This window comes from Pongo abelii, chromosome 23 (genome assembly GCF_028885655.2).
Source record: "Pongo abelii isolate AG06213 chromosome 23, NHGRI_mPonAbe1-v2.0_pri, whole genome shotgun sequence".
Lineage (NCBI taxonomy): Eukaryota > Metazoa > Chordata > Mammalia > Primates > Hominidae > Pongo > Pongo abelii.
In genome coordinates, this window is record NC_085929.1 from 28,714,664 (window position 1) to 28,736,247 (window position 21,584).

The window sequence follows — 21,584 nt, forward strand, 5'->3', positions numbered from 1 at the left end:
GTGCTCTGCTGGGGTGATGGGGTCTCTGTGCCCTTCTGCCAGGCTTTGAGAAAAGCCCAGCTTCACCTACCATAGGCTTAGAAACCTGCCCCCACTTGGTGGGATGTGTGTATGTGTCTGAAGGGAGCTCTGTGAAAGCCCAGAGCAGGCTGGCAGCTCTCCCCATGACCTTATTTGCTGGTGGAAGCTTCCTCTTAACCTACAGTGTGACCTCCGCACTAAAATGTGAACCCCTTTGGGGGAGAGGTCTGCCTTAATGACTACACTTAGAATGGATCCTGCCACCCCATCATTTTTCCATGAAGGAATGAGTATCTCAGTGGCCTCAGGTCCTCCTCCAACCTTGTCACTGTCATCAGGTACCTGGGATCACTATGCATTCCCTTGGAGTCACTCTGGGAGCCTAATAACCCATCTGCTTACCATTTCCCAAGTCACAAGCTGGGACTCCATGTTGGAGGAACACTAGGGAAACCCTGGCCAAACACTGAATTCTGCTTCGAGATTCCAGGGGATAGACTCAGGAGAGAAGGGCAGGAGCCAAGATGGCAAGAAGAAGAGGTTCCTGGCCACATTCAAGCCCTGCAGGATCAAGTCCCAAGGCACCTCTCTTGGAACGCTGCCTCTCAACCCATGCTCTGGTGTAAAGCAGATGTCCTGTTAACCAAGTCCCTGTTCTTTAGCAGAATCCCACATTGGACATTTGCACATCCCATGGAAGTCTGTTCCTCATGCACTTTCATGTACAGCAGTCACTACAGTGTGCTGGGGACACCATCTCTGCTCTCATGAGGCTCCTGTCTAGCTTGTTAGGGCACAAGACTATGAGGGCCTAGGAGGAGGGGAGTATGATGACATACTAGGAGGGGTGGGAGTAAAGGAGGCTCCCCAGCTCTGCTGTGCCAGGTCTTCCCATACTCTTAGAGACACTAAGCAGGCCAATGGGGACTTCCAACCACAGGGCTGATGGCTGCAGATGAGCTGTGAAAGTAGACTTTTGTTCTAGGATCTGATTCCCAAAATCATTTGGGTCCTAGGAGTGATTTAAGAGCCTTAAGTTAGCATCTTGAGTATCTTCCTTTCCACTGAAGCACTATGGATTGTCATTTGTTCTGCACCAGACTATGGGGCAGGTGTTGTCTTGTTGGCTGTCTCATTTACTGTCATCCCAGCTACAGATACAAGGGAGCCCATAAACATCAAGGGTGGGCATGAGACATCAACAGAGCTATCGAATGAGGGACAGGCAGAATAGGTTGGGAGGCGATGGGGAGTTGGCCTTGGGTCCCTTCTCCTCTCAGAGCCAGGAGAGCCCTGCTGTAGTTTACCTGCTGGTGGGCAGCACTGGCCACACTGGCACTCATGCTGGTATGTCATGCCTCTCCTTGCTTCCCCAGAGCCGCATTCACCAGTCCACCTATGGCAAGAGCCTAGCCATCATGACCGAGGCCCAGCTCTCCACAGCCGTCATTGAGAACCCTGAGATGCTCAAGTACCAGCGGAGGCAGCAGCAGCAGCAGCTAGACCAGAAGAGTGCCGCAACCAGGGAGATGGGCTCAGCCACCTCAGTCGCAGGCGTCGTCAACGGGGAGAGTCTTGAAGATATCAGGAAGGTGAGAGCCCTGCCTGGTGGCGCTGAAGACATGGACATATGCCCAGGGACAGGGTGAGGGGCAGACACTGGTGGTGGGAAGGAAGGGGTTTGTTTAGTGTGGCACGGAATCTGTGGGTTAGCCATGTGGGTTAGCCAGCCTCGGGCCTGTTGGCCCCTTGCCCACTGCTGCATGATGCAGTAATGGGGCCTGGATCCTCTTTATCAAAGGCCTCCTTATCCCCAGGAGCCCAGAGGAGGTCATCTCTTGTAAGAACTTACGAACTTTATCCTGCTGGTCTTTCTAGGAAATCCTAGATGCTAACAACAGTGGATTTCAGGCTCTGCCCTTAGGAGACTTCTGTGGGCTCCCCTTCTTCATCTGGAAGCCATGTTTGATGAGAAGGGGTTGGAAATGGGACAGGAAAAGGGTAGGGAACGTTATTGCCTGGGGAGTATAAACCATCTCCAGGAGTCTGTGTAGGCTGACAAACCTCCTCCAGGCAATTCAGATATAAAATATGAGAGAAAACATCTAGTTACAAGCTTTCTGTGGAAGGAAGGATTCTATTTTGAAAGTCAGTTTGAAAATCTCTACCTCAGGCCAGGCGCGGTAGCTCACGCCTGTAATCCCAGCACTTTGGGAGGCTGAGGCAGGCGGATCACTTGAGTTCAGGAGTTCCGACTAGCCTGGCCAACATGGTGAAACCCTGTCTCTACTTAAAAAAAAAAAAATTAGCCGGGTGTGGTGGTGCACGCCTGTAATCCCAGCTACATGGGAGGCTGAGCAGGAGAATTGCTTAAACCCGGGAAGCGGAGATTGCAGTGTGCCGAGACTGCGCCACTGCACTCCAGCCTGGGAGACAGAGTGAGATTCTGTCTCAAAAAAAAATAAAAAGAAAAAGAAAATCCCTAGCTTAGTGACAGACGTTTCACGGGTACAGAGCTCAGTCCTTTAGCCCTTTCATTGGTCCCATGGCTGTTGTGCGGGGCGGCCAGTGTGGCATGCACCCACTGCTTATTCTTTGCTTGGGTGTCTTATTTAGTTGTACCAGAAGGGCAATTTAGAATACATTTCCTTAGAAGCCTAATTATTTTTAAACCTACTATGTTGAGGTATAATTGACATATAAAAAGTTATACATACTTAATGGGTACAAATTAATGATAAGCCAGACACAGAAGGACAAATACCGCATGATATCTCTTTTTTTTTTTTTTTGAGATGGAGTCTCACTCTGTCACCAGACTGGAGTGCAGTGACGCAATCTTGGCTCACTGCAACCTCCGACTCCCTGCTTCAGGCAATTCTCTTGCCTCAGCCTCAGCCTCCTGAGTAGCTGGGATTACAGGCACACACCACCACGCCCAGCTAATTTTCATATTTTTAGTAGAGACGGGGTTTCACCATGTTGGCTAGGATGGTCTCGATCTCCTGACCTTGTGATCTGTCCACCTCGGCCTCCCCAAAGTGCTGGGATTGCAGGCGTGAGCCACCGTGCCTGGCCTGCCTGATACCTCTTATATGAGGAATCTAAAATAGTCAGACTCACAGAGACAGAGAATAGAATGATGAATACTGGGGTCAGAGGAAAATGGGAGTTATTAGCCCAAAGGGTATGAGGTTTAAGTTATAGAAGATGAATAAGTCCTAGAGATCTCCCCTACAGCATAGTGCCTACAGTTCACAATATGATATTGCATACTTAAAACTTTGCTAAGAGGGTGGATCTTATGCTTAGTGTTCTTATCACCAGGAAAAAAAGAGACTTTATTTTTTAATATTTGGAAATAGTTGGCCGAAACTTTTGCATTCATTTATGTAACTCTGCTTTGCCAGAATCTTTTGAAGAAACAAGTTGAGACTCGGACGGCAGATGGCCGGAGAAGAATCACGCCTCTCTGCATAGCACAGCTGGACACTGGGTACTGGTTCATTCCTCTTTCATGATCTTATCTGGCGAGATCTTCCTGTCTTCTTTCAGCGGTTAACACTTTCACAGTGAGGATCTTCACGGGCCCTTCACAACCTGACTGGTAGAACGTGGAAGCAAGGAAGTCAAGCTCAGCTTCCCGCAGTCTCAAAGTCCATACTCCTCCTGGAGCCCTTGTGCACACCTGAATCATGTGACGGGTGGGAGTGCTAAGGCGGCCAGCACATCTGCTGCACTTCACTGTTGCCAGGGCACCAGAGGACGCACCGGGAAAGCAGTCAGTCAGGCTGATTTTTTTTTTTTTCTTTTATAAAGTTATTTTTATGATTATGAAAGGTATATTTACACATGGTTAAATTTAGAAAATAGTAAAAGCCCAAAGAAGAAAAAAACATTATCCATAATCAGATACAGTCACTGTTAATGTTTTGATATCTGTATTTCCAGTCTTTTTTTCCCCACTCGTTACTGTTTCATGCCCATTCATCCATTTTAATAACTAGTCCTCTGAGGTGTTTGCTATCTGATTATCCAGATTCCCATCCTAGGATTTGCTTAGCCAGCTCACTGTGGACTTGTATTTGTGTCCAGTTTCTCGTGATTATAAATGAGTCTTTGAGCTCACCTGTGGTTGTTCTGTCAGGATAACTTCTAGAAGTGGAATTACTGGGCAGAGGGTAGGGCTCCCAAACACATTTCCCTGTGGGGGACAGAGAAGGGGGAAGAGACTCATTCACCACTTGCTGTTGTCCCAGTGTATATAGTGAGGATTGTTTTTGAATTGGTTACTCTTCCCAAAATGATGTGTGTTGATTCAAAAAGAAAAATGATAAAGCACTGTGTGAAAGAAATAGACCCCCACTGTCAAGACAGTTCACTCTGGGTTTTATTCTCATTCTGTCTATCTGCTCAGGGCATTTGTAAGCCCTTCATGGAGACCACACACTTTAGGCCTCTGCGTTTTGCAGTTGTCCATCCACGAGCTATTCCAAATCTTCCTTGGTGTCTGAAGAAACCTTCACTTGTACAATGTACAGATCCAGTCTCCTCATGTTAGATGTGCAGGCTCTGAGGTCGCCGCGAGTAGAGCAAGAACCAGGTCTGCTGGCTGCCCACAGAGCACTCATTTTCTTTTGACTAAGTATTTTTCCTATTGTGACCCTGTAGGGGGTAATGTCCCTACCTACCTTTTACTGAGACCAAGTGAGACCCAGTGTGTGGTTGAGCTCTGAACATACTGGGCCTGTGGGATGGGGAGGTGGTGGTGGTGATGGTGGCACTTTGTTCTGTGGATCCTTTCAGGCCTTACCTGGTGAGAAGGTGTAGGTGGCTTCCTAACTGGTCTGGGGCCAACTTTCTGACATAGGATGCATATTTCTGGCATCAGGACCTGATCCTTTTGGTATTAAAAGCTTTTTGCCCTCCTGATTCCCACGTTCTAACAAGTAGCAACAGAATAGGTCCTTATTAGCTTAGCTAATCAAGAAAGAAAAGAAAAAGCATAACTATACAAAGTAGGTATAAGTGAGAAATAATAGACAAATCAAAAAGATGAGAGACTTATTTGCTGAACTCTGTGCAAATAAATTTGCACAGAAAGTGGATGGTTTTTGAAGAAAATAAAATTACTAAAAGTGAAAAATTATTGTGGAAGAAATAGAGGACAGAGTTAACCCCACCAAAGCCACCAGACTAAGATGGCTTCACAGGGAAACTTCAGGAACTTTTAAGGAACAGGTAACTCAGGTAACTGTTAATACCATTTTAAATATTCTAGTGCATGGAGAAGAAACGTGCAGATTTTTATTTTGAAATGAGCATGATATATCAAAATCTTACAAGGATAAAACATAAATTCAAGATCATTCTCATTTCTGAATGTCAGTGCAAAATCCTAAGTAAAATAGTAACGAACAGAACCTTACTGCTTGTTAAGAGGCTAATATACCATGACCAAGTGAGGTTTGTTTTGGGAAAGTAAGGAGGTTCAAATTTTAGGTAACTATTTAATTCTACGTATCAGTAGATCAAAATAAAAAATATTATATGATCTCTCATCGATGCTTAAGAGGCATTTTGGTAAAATTCAACATTGTTTTAAAACTCAGTTAAGTGGGAGTAGGTGGATGCTTCCTTAACTTGATAAATTATCTTATTTCAAATTAAGTTCAAAAACTAAACAAATGCCTACTCTTGCAACTATAATTTAACATTGTTCTATAGGTCCTAGCCCATGTAGTCAGTCAAAGGAAAGAACAAATTGGAAAGGATAATTATTTAAGGATGATATGGTTTACAAGAGAATCAACTGGAAAAGCTGCCATAGGCAATGAAAGAAGACAGTCAGGTGGCTGGATACAATCAACATGAAGTCAGGTAGCACCAACTACCCTCAGAGCACATGAAGAAATAAGTCATATTCACAAATAAAATAACTAGGATGCAACCAGAGATGCATATCTTAATGAAAAAATTAAAAACCCTACTGAGAGGCTTCAAAGAAAACTCAAAGAAATAACTAGAAATTCATACCATTGATTAGCTAGGATGGCATCATAAAGATGTCAGCTCTCCTGTAGCCTATAAATTTAACCAGTACAAATAACCATAGGAATTTTTGGAATCAGACAAGGTAACTATAAAGTTATGTGGAAAAATCGACTGGGCACAGTGGCTGACACCTGTAATCCCAGCACTTTGGGAGGCCGAGGCAGGCAGATGACCTGAGGTCAGGAGTTTGAGACCAGCCTGGCCAACATGGTGAAACCCCGTCCCTACTAAAAATATAAAAATTAGCTGGGAGTGGTGGTGCCCGCCTGTAGTCCCAGCTACTTGGAGGCTGAGGCAGGAGAATTGCTTGAACCTGGGAGGTTGCAGTGAGCCAAGATTGTGCCACTCTCCAGCCTGGGTGACAGAGTGAAACTTTGTATCAAATAAATAAATAAATAAAATAAAGTTATGTGGAAAAATAAATAGGAATGGCTGAAATATTTCTGAAAAAGAAGATTAGCCAGGGAAGACTAGCCCCACCAGAAATTAAGACTTAAAAGCTGTCATACTCAAAACAGTGAGATACTGACACATGAGTAGATAGTGCAGTGGAATATGAGGAAACAGGCCTGAATATTTATGGGAATTTTAAAGGTAGCATTTCACATTAGTGATAAAACATTGGCTAATTCGGTAAATGGAAGAGAGGACTACATGGCACCTCCTAGAAACAATGTTGGGTCCCAACCTCATAACTTATCATTACATACATTCTAAACAGCTTAGAGTTCATTTCTTTTTAAATTGTTGTTTAAAATATTTTTGTTTAAAATTTTAGAAGATTCCCTGGAAGAATATTTTTTATAATCTCAGAGGTCAAAAAAGTGTTTTCTGTAAATGACAATTTAGAGTACACAAAAATTTTAAAATTTTAGTGCATTTAAAAGATAGGCTCTCTGGCCGTGGTGGCTCACACCTATAATCCCAGCACTTTCGGAGGCTGAGGCAGGTGGATACGAGGTCAAGAGATCAAGACCATCCTGGCCAACATGGTGAAACCCCATCTCTACTAAAAAATACAAAAATTAGCTGGGCGTGGTGGCGCGCCCCTGTAGTCCCAGCTACTTGGGAGGCTGAGGCAGGAAAGTCACTTGAACCCAGGAGGCAGAGGTTGCAGTGAGCCGAGATTGCACCACTGCACTCCAGCCTGGCGACACAGCAAGACTTCGTCTCAAAAAAAAAAAGGCCATAAATAGTTGAAACACAACATCCCAGGTAAAATATTTCCTACCATATAAGGAATGTTTTTTTAATATGTAAATGGTTTTTTACAAATCAGTAATAAAGACCAATAACAAAACAGTAGACAAAGCATATGAACAACCAGTTCACAAAAAAAAAGAAATCAAGTATTTCTTTTTTTTTTTTTTTTTAATTGAGGCAAAGTCTCACTCTGTTGCCCAGGCTGGAGTGCAGTGGTGTGATCTCAACTCACTGCAGCCTCTGCCTCCCAGGTTCAAGAGATTCTCCTGCCTCAGCCTCCCAAGTAGCTGGGATTACAGGCACCACCACGCCGGCTAATTTTTGTATTTTTAGTGGAGACGGGGTTTCACCATGTTGGCCAGGCTGGTCTCGAACTCTTGACCTCAAGTGATCCACCCGCCTCAGCCTGCCAAAGTGCTGGGATTACAGGCATGAGCCACTGCGCCTGGCCGGAAATCAAGTATTTCTATTTTGAAAAACTGTCGGCTGGGCACAGTGGTTCACGCCTGTAATCCCGGCACTTTGGGAAGCCAAGGCGGGCGGATCACGAGGTCAGGAGATCGAGACCATCTTGGCTAACACGGTAAAACGCCGTCGCTACTAAAAATACAAAAAATTAGCCAGGCATGGTGGCGGGATACTTGGGAGGCTGAGGCAGGAGAATGGTGTGAACCCGGGAGGCGGAGCTTGCAGTGAGGCGAGATCGTGCCACTGCACTCCAGCCTGGGCGACGGGCGAGACTCTGTCTTAAAAAAAAAAAAAAGAAAAGAAAAAGAAAAAATGTCAACATCACTCATATCAAAATAAGATACCATTTTTCTTCTGTCAGATTGTTAAGTGTCAAGAAATTTGATAAAAGTGTTACTAAGCACCTATGTGGAGAAATAGGCGCTCTCATACATGGATTGTAATTTAAACCTCTGAGGAGGGCACTTTAGAAATATTTATTCCAGATCATCAGTGAACATTTTATTTGCTGCTACAATTCCACTTCTAAGAATTTATCCCATGTATTATGTGAATCTTAGGTGTAATGACAATTATTAGAATTTCATAATTCTTTGAGCAGCTAATGTGTGTTCTAAGAGTGTCCTACACCAACTACTTTAGTCCTGACAGAAACCCCATGGGGAGAGTCCTGGCACTTTGTATTTTGCAGACATGACTGGAGGCACAAGAGTAGTTGGAGCAAGTCACAAGCTTAAACATGGCAGAGGAGTCAGACCTGGCTGTCCCAGAATCCTCGGTTCTGACACTGCAATACCTTGCTTCCTGGTGCAGCAGCATCTGTTATAGAAAAAGCTGGAGACAGTCTTGTGGTCCCTCAGTAGAGGCTGGGTTAGGTATATTATGGCACACCCATCTAGTGGCATGCCCCATGGCCCTTCATGAAAGGGGGGCCCTTTCTGTATTGCTGCATTTCATTCCTCCTAAGACGTGTTTGCAGTTTAACACCTCTGAGATTTGGGTGTGTTGTACAATCAGTGGCATCTGACAATTAGTAGCATTGTTTTCTTTCTTAGTAGTACGTATAGAACCTGTAAATCCTAGATTCAATTAAATATAGTATATTAAGTGGCTTTAATTTCCTTTTTACTTTTCTGTAACTTTGCAGATTTTCTATCATGAAAACATACTGCCTTTGGACCTAGAAAAAAGTTATTTGAATGTATAAAGTACTGGATGTGGCACCTGACTTTCAAGGCTGACTTTTGTTCTTACTTGGTGACAGGGACTTCTCCACGGCATTCTTTAACAGCATCCCCCTCTCGGGCTCCCTGGCGGGCACCATGCTCTCTTCTCATAGCAGTCCACAGCTACTGCCACTGGACTCCAGTACCCCTAACTCCTTCGGCGCCTCGAAGCCTTGCACAGAGCCTGTGGTGGCTGCCAGTGCCAGACCTGCAGGCGATTCTGTCAATAAAGACAGGTTAGTGGGTGCCAAGGCTTGTTCCCGTCCCTGGGGAAAGTTCAGGTTTGCACATAGTTTTGAGGACAGAGAATTTTATTCTGTTTGCACTTTGTGACCCCTTCAATGAAAAAAGAAAGAAAAAAATGCGTGCTTTGAAATGGGGACTTCTCAGAGGGGAGGGCTTATTCAGTGAGTCTCTAATGCACAGGACCGTGAGGATTTCACAAAGAGTGTATCAAGGCTGACCGAGGGTCAGGCTGCTAAGGGTGGGAACTACCAGTGAAATGCTACGTGCTGCAGGGTCAGCCCTACCTGGCAGCTCTACACTTGAGGTACTTCACATTTCTGGGGCCTCAGCCTCCACTTCACTCGCTGAGCACATCACACAGCATTCATCCTAGGCAGGGTGCTCCTGTGGGAGGGCACAGATTCCCCTTGTACTCTCAGAATTATATTCACTCACAGAGCCTGTGTCCTCACCCATTGTTACTTGGAAACCAAATTAGAAATCAGAAAGAACCAGGCAAGCACAAATGAAAGCCAGGAGTGAACGTTTGCTCAGCACCTGCTCTGGGTTACACACCCTGCTAGGCCCCAGGCATCACAGGGGCTTAATTGGTGGGTCCTCATCCTCAGGGAGTGTGTAGGCTGGTCGGGGAGAGGCAGCCACAGGGTTGCAGGTGGCCCCTCAGGTCCCCTGGGTAGAAATGGCTAGCCATCCAAAGAGGGGCTGGTGTCTCAGGGATCAGGGAGGTGCCTCAGAGGGTACCCTCCACAGGGCTCACACAGGCCTACCAGGGGATGAGGCCTGGGGATTAGGGGCAGCAGCCCCCCAATCCCCTGAGGAAGGCCAAGAAGGGGGAGAAGGCCAAGGTGTCTGTGCTGGATCAGGTAGTCTGGGCTTTTCCCCAGAGTGGAGACGTAGAAGGCTTTGAGACCTCCATTTTAGGAAAGTGACTCTTAGGCGGTGGTGCCCCAAATTGGCCACTCCCTGGCACATACAGCTGATACCGTCAGAGCGATTCTCCATTGGTGGAATGGAGTCTTGTGTTACTGCAGCCCCCTGCTTCTGGGGTACAGCTGATACTGTCAGAGCAATTCTCCATTGGTGGAATGGAGTCTTATGTTACTGCAGCCTCCTACTTCTGGGTGCTAGCATCGTGGCTGTGGAGGCATGCCCAAACATTAGGTCACTGCCCTGGGGGGACCCTGAGAGGGTTGGAAGAGAAGACTGAGCAGCAAGACCAGTGAGGAAGCAAAGCATGCCAGGAAGAAGGGAGCCTGGGAAGGACAGACCATGCCAGATCTGAGAACTCTTTGGGGATGGCCCATTCTAGTGGCCACAGATCATGGAGGAGAAGAATGGGGCTGTCCAGGGTGACTACCAGGCATGTGGTGTAGTGTCTGGGCAGATAGGAATGGAAGGTGTTAGCCTGGGTGTGCTCAGGAGGAGGTCCAGTGGCCATGGTCCCAAAGCGTGTGGTGTGGGCTTGGACATGAAGGATGGACCAGGCAGGCTTCTGCCTGGTCTCTCCTTTCTCTGTGGAATAGAAGATGAAAGTTGTGTGATGAGCACTTGGAGCATAATGCTAAGAATGTGACACTGTCACAGGGAGATGTGGGAGGGGCCGCTCAGGATGGAGGATGCCTGACTAAGGGTAAAGGCCAAGAGCAGACCATTGCTTCAGGACCCCAGGTGCAGGCTTATAATCTCATGAGACTCATTGTCAAAGTGGGAAAGGTGAGCGGTTGGAGTGGTTTGGGGTAGAGGTGCTGTATTTAAGTTGTGGAGATAGGGCAGTGTGACTAGAGAAAAGGGTTGTAAGAACCATGTTCTAGGCCTCATTCTACCCCCAAAAGCTCTCAGAACAGTGCAAAGGGGGAAATGTGAATGCATTTGCTCACAGCCTTCCAGGTGTCCCTAATTTTGACACATGAAAATTTTAAAGAAATGGGAGTAGTAGATTGTATCTTGAAATTTTTTGTGTTTATGGAAGTTTGATATTTGTGCCTTTTTTAGTAGGCTCCAAATAATGCAAATACTAGACCTCCAGATCCTTTCAGGATTGCACTTGACATGCCTCCCCTCTTCTTCACCCCAGTATGAATGCTACCTCTACTCCTGCTGCATTGTCACCGTCTGTGTTAACGACCCCGTCCAAGATCGAACCCATGAAAGCGTTTGACTCCCGGTTCACAGAGCGGTCCAAAGCCACACCAGGTGCTCCTGCCCTGACCAGCATGACTCCGACAGCTGTGGAAAGGTAGGTGGTAGCTGCAGGACCCTGAAAGACCAGGGAGGGTGCAGGCATGGGTCAGCAGCACAGTGGCAATGTTCCCACCAAGCAACCTGCCTTCCTGTTGGGGAAAAGACTCTAGCCACTCAATACATGGGAGCAAGACTGCAGAGCCGTTAATGAGCCACCAGGAGAAAGAGGTGGCTCCTTCAAGTGGGAAGGTTGTTGGAAGGAGCCGTGGGGGAGGACACGGCAAAAGAACCACAAGGGCAAAGGCACAAGGATTGGTCAGTGCAGAGGCTGGACTGAGAATAATGGTGTTTGGATGGAGCCCAGAGTTTGCCCGGAAGAGAGCATGAGATTAGTTGGAGAGGTGGAAGACTCTGATATTGATACATCATGGAAGTGACGGCCTTCCACTCAGAAACTGACCAGAGGTAGAGAGCTGCAATAAAAATGATGTAAGTGAGGTCTTTGTCAAGTCAGATTGGCTTCTGAGCTCTTGTGGACGCTATGCTACTTATCTATTCTCTGGGTCTCCCCTCAAACACAGCTGTGACATCACGCAGGCTGTAGTTCTTTATTTCTTGGAGTTTTGCGGTAGTGCATCCTCCTGAGGTGGCCAGAGCGAATGTCTGCAGCCTCTGCCATTGGCACTGAAGTTCTCTGCCTCCTGAGAGGGCCCCTCCCTCCAAGCCTGGCTTGACAAGGAGCTAAGTTCACATCCCAGTGAGTCAGAGCCTAGGAGAGGAGAGGCAGGTGTGGGCTGGACTTTGGGGGCTTAAGAGCTGTCCCTTAAGAGTTGTACCCCCACTGCGAGGTTTATAGGGCTCAGCAGCCCTGGGCAGACACACCCTAGCCTGTGCCACCATCAGCCAAGTACAAGGACACTGGTCAGAAACTTGCAGTAGCCACACAGCCAGCAGGTGCCCAATAAAAGGAGCATTTGTATGTGACTTGTCCTTGCAGTAGATGGTGATTTGGAGCTAAAGCCACAGCATGCTACCTCTGGGGCTTTGCTTATGAAAAGCCCTGTCCAAAACTGCATGTCTGGACAGGATTTATTCTCCTTGGAAAACAGTTCCTGGAAGCTAGCATGGGAGGACCCTTTCTGCAAGTTTGATGCTGTATCTATAAACTTGGTGTGGAATCTTGTAGTCTACTCTGTAATCTAATCATGCTTGTTTCTTAATTAACTCAATGCAGGCCACATGCAATAGCTCATGCCTGTAATCCCAAATGCTTTGGGAGGCCAAGACAGGAGGATCGCTTGAGGCCAGGAGTTTGAGACCAGCCTGGGCAACATAGTGAGACCCCTATCTCTACCAGAAAAATTATCCAGGTGTTGTGGCATGTGTCTATTGTCCTAGCTACTCTGCTCACTGCAACCTCCGCCTCCCAGGTTTGATTGATTCTCCTGCTTCAGCCTCCCAAGTAGCTGGGATTACAGGCACCTGCCACCACACCCGGCTAATTTTTGGTATTTTTAGTAGAGATGGGGTTTCACCATGTTGGCCATGCTGGTCTCGAACTCCTGACCTCAGGTGATCCACCCGCCTCAGCCTCCCAAAGTGCCAGGATTACAGGCGTGAGCCACCATGTGCGGCCTGCATGCTTCTAAATACTTTGAAATGCTGGATTAAATGCAACCCTCGTCCCTAAAATGAATGACTAGTTCACAGGAAAGGGCAGTACCCAGAGTCTAAAATCTACGAGTGAACAAAAAAGCCAGAGCAGCGAGCAGAACTGCACCATGGGTGCGAGGCTAGGGGTCTTGACTGAGGACCTTGAGTTTTAATGACCACATCGACTTGAGACAAAGCCTGGGGTCTAAGCCATGTAGGAGTTGGAATTAAGTCACCAGCATAAAGTCAAGCTGCTTAAAAAAGGACTGAGGCAGACCTGGGAAAACCCAACTGGCAGCACAAGAACTAGCAGAGAAGTTGGAATGTCTCAGCCTGTTTTTGGGTTGGGAGAACAGTCTTCCCTTGAGACTGTGTAACCACAGGCCTGCCCTCATGTGGATTCAGGGCCAGTTTAACACTACCTGTGTTGTCTAGAAATCACCAAGCCGAGAAATGAACACAAAGGAAATCCTGGTCTAATTGACATCCAGAGGCACTTGGCAGAGATGCGTATCCACCATGCAGTGACATTCCTTGGGCCAGGGTGTACAGCATTACCACTGATAAAGCACTGCTTAGATGATCATAAAATCCACAGCTGCAAGAAGAAAGAGCCTGTCATGCACAAATGTCAGGAGACATACTTACTGGGAGACTTAGGTTTCTATAAACCTGTGATCATAGAATTGTCAGATGGCACTATAAAATATGCTTAAGTCTTGAAAGACATGAAAGCTAAAACAAAATGTGAGGAAAGATTAATACTCTATTCCGTAAACAAAAATTAACTCAAAAGGGAACAAAGAACTAAATGTAAGAGCAAAAACTATAAAACTCTTAGAAGAAAATATAGATAGAAATCTGTGTGACCTTGGATTAGGCAACTGTTTCTTAGATATGACACCTAATGCACAAACAACTAAAGGAAGGAATCGATAAATTGGACTTCATCAAAATTTAAAACTTTTGGCTGGACACAATGGCTCATGCTTATAATCTTAGCACTTTGGAAGCCCGAGACAGAAGGCCCAGTAATTCAGACCAGCCTGAGCAATATGGCAAGACCTCATCTTTACAAAACCATTTTAAAAATTAAAAGCTTGGCCAGGCACGGTGGCTCATGCCTGTAATCCTAACACTTTGGGAGGCTGAGGTGGGTGGATCACCTGAGATCAGGAGTTCGAGACCAGCCTGGCCAACATGGTGACACCCCATCTCTACTAAAAATACAAAAATGAGCCAGGCATGGTGGCAGGCGCGTATAATCCCAGCTACTCAGTAGGCTGAGACAAGAGAATCGCATAAACTCGGGGGACAGAGGTTGCAGTGAGCAGAAATCACGCCACTTCACTCCAGCCTGGGCAAAAGAGCAAACCTCCATCTCAAAAAAAAAAAAAAAAAATTAAAAGTTTTTTTGCTTCCAAAGCACTATCAGAATTGAAAGACAACCTACAGAATGGGAGAAAATATTTGCAAATCACATCTAATTAAAGTCCAGAATTTAAATTATATAAAGAACTTTTACAATTCAAAAATAAAAAGATGAATAACACAGCTTAAAAATGAGCAAAAGATCTGAAGAGAAACTGCAGAGAACATATACAAAGCACAGGCACATAAAAAGACAATCAACATCATTAACCATTAGGGAAATACAAAGCAAAACTTCAATGAAATACTTCATACCCATTTGGAGGTCTGTAATTAAAAGATCAGATAGTCAGATAATAAGTGTTGGTCCTATAAACCTGTGATCATAGAATTGTCAGATGGCACTATAAAGTATGCTTAAGTCTTGAAGGACATGAAAGCTAAAACAAAATGTGAGGAAAGATTAATACTCTATTCTGTAAACAAAAATTAGCTCTAAAGGGAACCCTCATATACATGCTGGTAGAAATGTAAAGTCTTTTAGCACCTTTGGAAGATAGTCTGGAAGTTCCTCAAATGGTGAAACATAGAGTTATCATCTGACCTAGCAGTTCCCACACCTAGATACATACCCAAGAGAATTGAAAACATATATCCATGCAATAACTCATACATGAATGTTCACATCTGTACATAATAACCAAAAAGTGGAAACAGCCCAAAAGTCCATCAGGTGATGAATAGATAAACAAAATATGGTCTACCCATACAATAGAATATTATTCAACAATAAAGAGGAATGGAATGCTTACATGTGCTACAATAACAATAAACCTTAAAGACATTATGCTAAGAGAAAGAAGCCAGTCACAAAGGATCATAGGTTGTATGATTCCATTGATATGAAATGTCCAGAATGGAAAATCCATAAAGAAAGTAGAGTAACAGTGGTTGCCAGGGTCTGAGGGAGGGAGGATAAGGAGTGATTACCAATGGGTACAGAGTTTCTTTTTGGAATTATGAAAATGCTCTGGCATTAGACAGTGATGATGGTTGCTTAACCTTATGAATATACTAAAAGCTAATGATTCTATACTTTAAAGTGGCGAAGTTTATGAGATATATATATATATCTCAATAAAAATTAAAAGAATAATACACCATCAAAAAAAACCAGATTTGGAAATGAACCAAAAAAAAATACTTTTAGAAAAGAAAAATAAAGATCATTGCAGTTTAAAAGTCAACAAGCATTTCAGAGAGCAGATCACAACCAGCTGAAAAGAAACATTCAGTCTACAAAATTGGCCAGAGTGGCACAGAGGTGAGGAGGTGGAGCTGAAGACAGGGCAATGGAGAGGAGTCCCCCCAAGGAGGATGTGCTGCAGGATAGTTTTCAAGAGGGAGTTAAGAGGCTTACCAGAAGGTGAAGAAACCTCAGATTTTGAAATGGAGCAAGTTCTGAACAAAATAAATAAAACGAATTCCCCACCTGAGAGAAACTACAGTGTGCCACAGACAGTCCTGCTTATTGAGGAAGACACTCATGTTTGCTTTGTGGCTTTCTGTGGCCCTTATCTCTCATGTAGTGCATACCCTGAATGAGAAGCCAGGATAGCCCTTGGATTGGCTTCTGGAGACAGAATCTTGACTGTATATCCTGGATCCTGGTGCCACAAGGGTTGGTTCCTCAGCAGCTGTGTCCACAGGATCTCACAAGACTGTCCAGGCATAAATACAGCTCTAGCAAGATCTGTATAATAAGGGGCCACCATCACATTTGTCATCCTCAGCTTCTCACTTGAAAGTTGCAGTGAGTGAGCATTCACTTGGGGCTGAGCTTCCTGCTTTCCAGACAGAATGAGTATAGTGAGCTTCTAGGAGCCTGGTGCTGAATTCTCAGGTTGGGTTGGATCCTTATATGAGGAAAATGAAATAAAACAAGTCCCAGTATCTTTAACAAAGGCCTTACAGAAAATGCAGATACTTTCTTGATGTGGCTGTTTTCTTGTATTGATTCTCAATGAAAACCAGGAGCCCTTTAAAACATCCATCACTGGAGGCCTGGTGCAGTGGCTCATGCCTATAGTCAATCCTAGCATTCTGGGAGGCTGAGGCGGGTCAATTACTTGAGTCCGGGAGTTTGAGACCAGCTTGGTCATCATGGCGAAACCCTGTCTCTGCTGAAAATACAAAAATTAGCTGGACGTGGTGGTGCGTGCCTGTAGTCCCAGCTACTCAGGAGGCTGAGGCAGCAGAATTCCTTAAACGCAGGAAGCAGAGGTTGCAGTGAGTAGAAATCACTCCACTGCAGCCTGGGCAACAGAGTGAGACCCTGTCTCAAAACAAGAACAAAAACAAAACAGGCCAGGTGCAGTGGCTCATGCCTGTAATTTGGGAGGCCGAGGTGGGCAGATCACCTGAGGTCAGGAGTTGGAGACCAGCCTGGCCAACATGGTGAAACACCGTCTCTACTATAAAAATACAAAAATTAGCCGAGTATGGTGGTGAGAGTCTGAGGCAGGAGAATCGCTTGAACCCAGGAAGCAGAGATTTTAGTGAGCCGAGATTGTACCATTGCACTCCAGCCTGAACGAGACTTGTCTCAAAAAACAAAAACAAAACGAAACAAAAAAACACCCATCAGTGGAGATTTTCTTTGTTTGTTTGTTTATTTGTTTTTTGAGACAGAGTCTCGCTGTGTTGCCCAGGCTGGAGTGCAGTGGCGCAGTCTTGGCTCACTGCAACCTCTGTCTCCCGGGCTCAAGCAGCTCTGCCTCAGCCTCCCTAGTAGCTGGGATTGCAGGTGTATGCCATGACGCCCGGCTAATTTTTGTATTTTTAGCACAGACGGGGTTTCACCATGTTGGCCAGGCTGGTCTTGAACTCCTGACCTCAAGTGATGCACCCACCTCGGCCTCCCAGTGTTGGGATTACAGGTGTGAGCCACCGCACCTGGCCTTCAGTGGAGATTTTCTTTGAGGCACAGTGTCATGCAGTGGTTAGGGGTGGTACGCAAAGTAATACACCTTGCAGGTTAGGCCCAGGTCCCCCACTTCCTCAGAGAGGGAGGAGGGATAATCTTAAGACACATGGTCTTTCTGAGTCCATCTCCTCTCAGGCAGAATGGACCTCCCAGGAAAACCCTCCTCATAGGAGGTATCCCTTAACCTTAGGCCTGTAAAGCCGTATTTTGGTCCTTAAATCACAGTGAGCAGCACATGTCAGCTCCTGCTGTTGTTCCTTCATTGTGCGTCACAGTAGTTGGGCAGTGAGATCCCTGCAACCTGACTGGCACTTCCTAGCCAAGAGCCTCAGGTGGATTGGGAGCCAAATGCTATCATCCCAGGTACGGGGTAGCAGCCCTGGGCGAAACTGTGGGTCTTCTGCTCCACCCTCCCCTAAGGCCAGGTGTCAGGCAGAAGCACGTAGGGACCTGAGGTAAGTGACTACAGGGCAAGTAGGCCTGAGCAGACAGAACCTAGGATGGAGCCCATTTGTAAGGGGGGCAGCCCTGGCCAGCTGTGCTCTTGCTTCACAGATGTCTAGACCCATTGGGCAACTGCTATAGATCGATTTACTGGTGCTTCCAGGGATACTGTAACAACTGATACAAGCCCACATGCAGGCTGGGGAGGTGCAGTTCCCAGTGGGCCACTGGCCCCACAGTCCCTGAATGGGGCATCTGGCAGAGGCAGGAGGTGGGGAGACTCCTAAGGCCTCTCAGGGGTCCCAACCAGAGAGGGTGGAGCAGCTGGAGCTCGGCAGCGCCAAGCAAGTGAATGTCATGGGCCAGTGCTGCAGTGAGCTGAGGAAGCCACCGCCCGCCTTAGAAACTTAGATGATAGTTGGACATTGCTGTGACATTCTTGCTGTATTTTACAAAACGATAGTTACATAAAAGTCTGACTTTTTTTCCATGTTTCACAATAGGATTCTCCCATTTTAATACATGAAACCCTTTCAGATCAGTCTGAACCAGGAAAATTCATGTTAGAAAAAATTAGAACAAGCTAATATTCTATTTCCATATTCAGAACATCTGAGAGAAAGCATTTTTGACTGTTCCAAAAGCTTATTTAACAAAAAATTTAATATGAAAATGTACATGATCTGATTTTTACAACATAGTAAAACAAGCTCTTTGAAGAGGCAAATGTCTGACATTTAAAAAAAGTAATAATTTAAAAAGGATTTTGAGGAGCACTGACTCAGGACTTTCAGAATATTAAGCTACACCCACAGGTGGATGCTTTGCCCTGTTGTAGGACATTAGAAGAAAGGGGAACAGACTCTTCAGTTTCACAGAGCAGTGTCATGGGCCTCTTGTCTTCCCAGTTTTTCACATGGATACAAATGAAAAGAATACAGGATTCTACACACTGGTGTGTGTATCTGCCCACATTTCTTTGACCCGGGTGACTAGCAGGGAAAACAGCTGAAGACAGTGCCCAGAGGAGGGGCTAACAGGCCAGAGGCTGGTTAGCAGTGGGAAGGCAGGCAGGGATGAGGGCTCTTGGATACTAGGCAGGAGTTCACTCATGGTGAACTCCTTGAGGAAATAACATCAGTGATAGCACCTGTGATCCAGGGAGTCTATCATATTTAGAGATGTTTAACACAGCATTATGAGAAACATTTACCCACTTCTTCAAAAGAGAGGTGTTGAGGAAGTAAGCTATTCATTATGTTACCTCTCTTTAATGTTTATAAGGACCAAAGTACAGGCGCCCCTCTGTATCCATGGGTTCCACATCTATGGATTCAGCCAACTATGGATCAAAAATATTTGCGAAAAGAAATTCCACAGAGTTCGAAAAAGCAAAAACTGAATTTGCTACATGCCAAGTACTACTTTGAATCCATGCAAATGAAGTTATTTTTAGGCATTGTACTATGTATACGTGATCTAGAGATTATTTAAAGTATATAGGAGGCTGGCCGGGCTCAGCTCAGTGGCTCGTACCTGTAATCCCAGCACTTTGGAAAGCGAAGGCAGGAAGATCACCTGAGGTCAGGAATTTGAGACCAGCCTGGCCAACATGGCAAAACTTCGTCTCTAGTAAAAATACAAAAATTAGCGGGACATGGTGGTGCGTGCCTGTAATCTCAGCTACTTGGGAGGCTGAGGCAGGAGAATCACTTGAACCTGGGAGGCAGAGGTTGCAGTGATCCGAGATCACACCACTGCATTCCAGCCTGAGCAACAGAGTGAGACTCTGTCTCAAAAAAAAAACAAAAAATGGTACATTGGAAGCTGTGCCTACATTATATGCAAATACTAAATCATTTTATATAAGGGACTTGAGCATCCTTAGATTTTGATATCTCCTGGGGGTCCTGAATCAATCCCCCTGCAGATACCAAAGAATGGCTGTACTATGGAAAAATAGTTCAGATGGAATGTTATTTGAAAAAAGCTGGACATACAGTTGTATTAAAGTATGATTAGTATGTAAATAAATACAATCAGAAATGAAAGGGGGCATTAATACCAACCTTACAAAAAGGATTTCGATGGCATGATATTTCAATGTATGCCAATAAAGGCCAGGTGCAGTGGCTCACACCTGTAATCCCAACACTTTGGGAGGCCGAGGTGGGTGGTTCACCTGAGGTCAGGAGTTCGAGACCAGCTTGGCCAACATGGTGAAACCCCATCTCTATTAAAAATACAAAAAATTAGCTGGTTGTCACGGTGCACACCTGTAGTCCTAGCTACTCGGGGAGGCTGAGGTATGAGAATCCCTTGAGCCCAGGAGGCGGAGGTTGCAGTGAGCTGATATCGCGCCACTGTACTCCAGCCTGGGCAACAGAATGAGAACCTGTCTCAAAATAAAAATAAATAAATCCTTATTATTTCAACAATATGCACAGCATCTTCACCAGGAGATTCCATCTTAAGAAACTACTTTCTTTGCTCTTCCCTAACTAGCACCTCCTCATTTGTTCAAGTTTTTTATGAGATTGCAGCAATTTAGTCCCATCTTCAGGCTTTACTTCTAGTTCTCTTACTGTTTCTACCACATGTGTAATGACTTTTTCCACTGAAGTCTTGAACCCCTCAAAGTCATTCATGAGGGTTGGAATCCGCTTCTTCCAAACTTTTGTTAAGGTTGATATTTTGACATCCCATGAATCACAGATGTTCTTAATGACATCTAGAATGGTGAATACTTTCCAGAAGGTTTTCAGATTACTTTGCCCAGATCTGCCAGAGGAATCTGATATAGCTTACAAAGTGTTTGTTTTTTTGAGACGGAGTCTCGCTGTGTCGCCCAGGCTGGAGTGCAGTGGCGCGGTCTCAGCTCACCGCAAGCTCCGCCTCCCGGGTTCACGCCATTCTCCTGCCTCAGCCTCTGGAGTAGCTGGGACTACAGGCGCCCCCCACCACACCCGGCTAATTTTTTGTATTTTTAGTAGAGACAGGGTTTCACCGTGTTATCCAGGATGGTCTCAGTCTCCTGACCTTGTGATCTGCCTGCCTCAGCCTCCCAAAGTGCTGGGATTACAGGCATGAACCACCACGCCTGGCCCACAAAATTTTTTTTTAATTATTATTTTTAATTTATTTAAGAGATAGTGTCTTGCTGTGTTGCCCAGGCTGGAGTGCAGTGTTATTCACAGGCACAATACCACTACTTACCAACACAAGAGTTTTGACCTGCTGTGTTTCCAATCTGGGCAGTTCACCTCTCCTTAGGCAACCTGGTGGTCTCTTGCTCTCAGAAGGTCACTATACTGATGCCAAACTTAGTGTGGGCACCCAATTGGCATAGCGCACTATAACTCAGAACTTGTGGACTTAAACAGTCCTCCTGCCTCAGCCTCCAGGTAGCTGGGACCACAGGCAAAAATGTACCTCTTAAATAATGAAACTTGGAAGATAAAAATGCTCCTTGTTCCTGGGCTGCAGAATGTGTGTTGTGTTAGTCGGTATGAAAACAACATTCACCTCTGTCAGAGCTCTTGGTTGACCAAGTGCATTGCCAGTGAGCAGCAATCTTTTGAAAGGAATCTTTTTTTCCGAGCAGTAGGTGTCAACATTGGGCTTCAAATATTCAGTAAACCATGCTCTAAACAGATGTGCTGTCATCTAGGCTTTCTTGTTGCATTTATAGATTTAGAATAATTCTTAAGGGCCCTAGGATTTTTGGAATA

General features: G+C 45.4%; 1 protein-coding gene across 9 annotated transcripts in view; it reads left to right on the forward strand.

Moving 5' to 3' along the window:
* LOC100450459 (protein HIRA) overlaps window positions 1–21,584 on the forward strand; it is a 107,373-nt gene that overhangs the window by 44,664 nt on the left and 41,125 nt on the right. For all 9 annotated transcript variants that reach the window (XM_063722766.1, XM_054543097.1, XM_002830843.6 and 6 more), the window contains 4 exons: window positions 1,398–1,613; window positions 3,432–3,517; window positions 9,011–9,208; window positions 11,293–11,454. In XM_063722766.1, coding sequence (XP_063578836.1) covers window positions 1,398–1,613; window positions 3,432–3,517; window positions 9,011–9,208; window positions 11,293–11,454 — 662 coding nt within the window. The remainder of the gene's footprint in view (window positions 1–1,397; window positions 1,614–3,431; window positions 3,518–9,010; window positions 9,209–11,292; window positions 11,455–21,584) is intronic.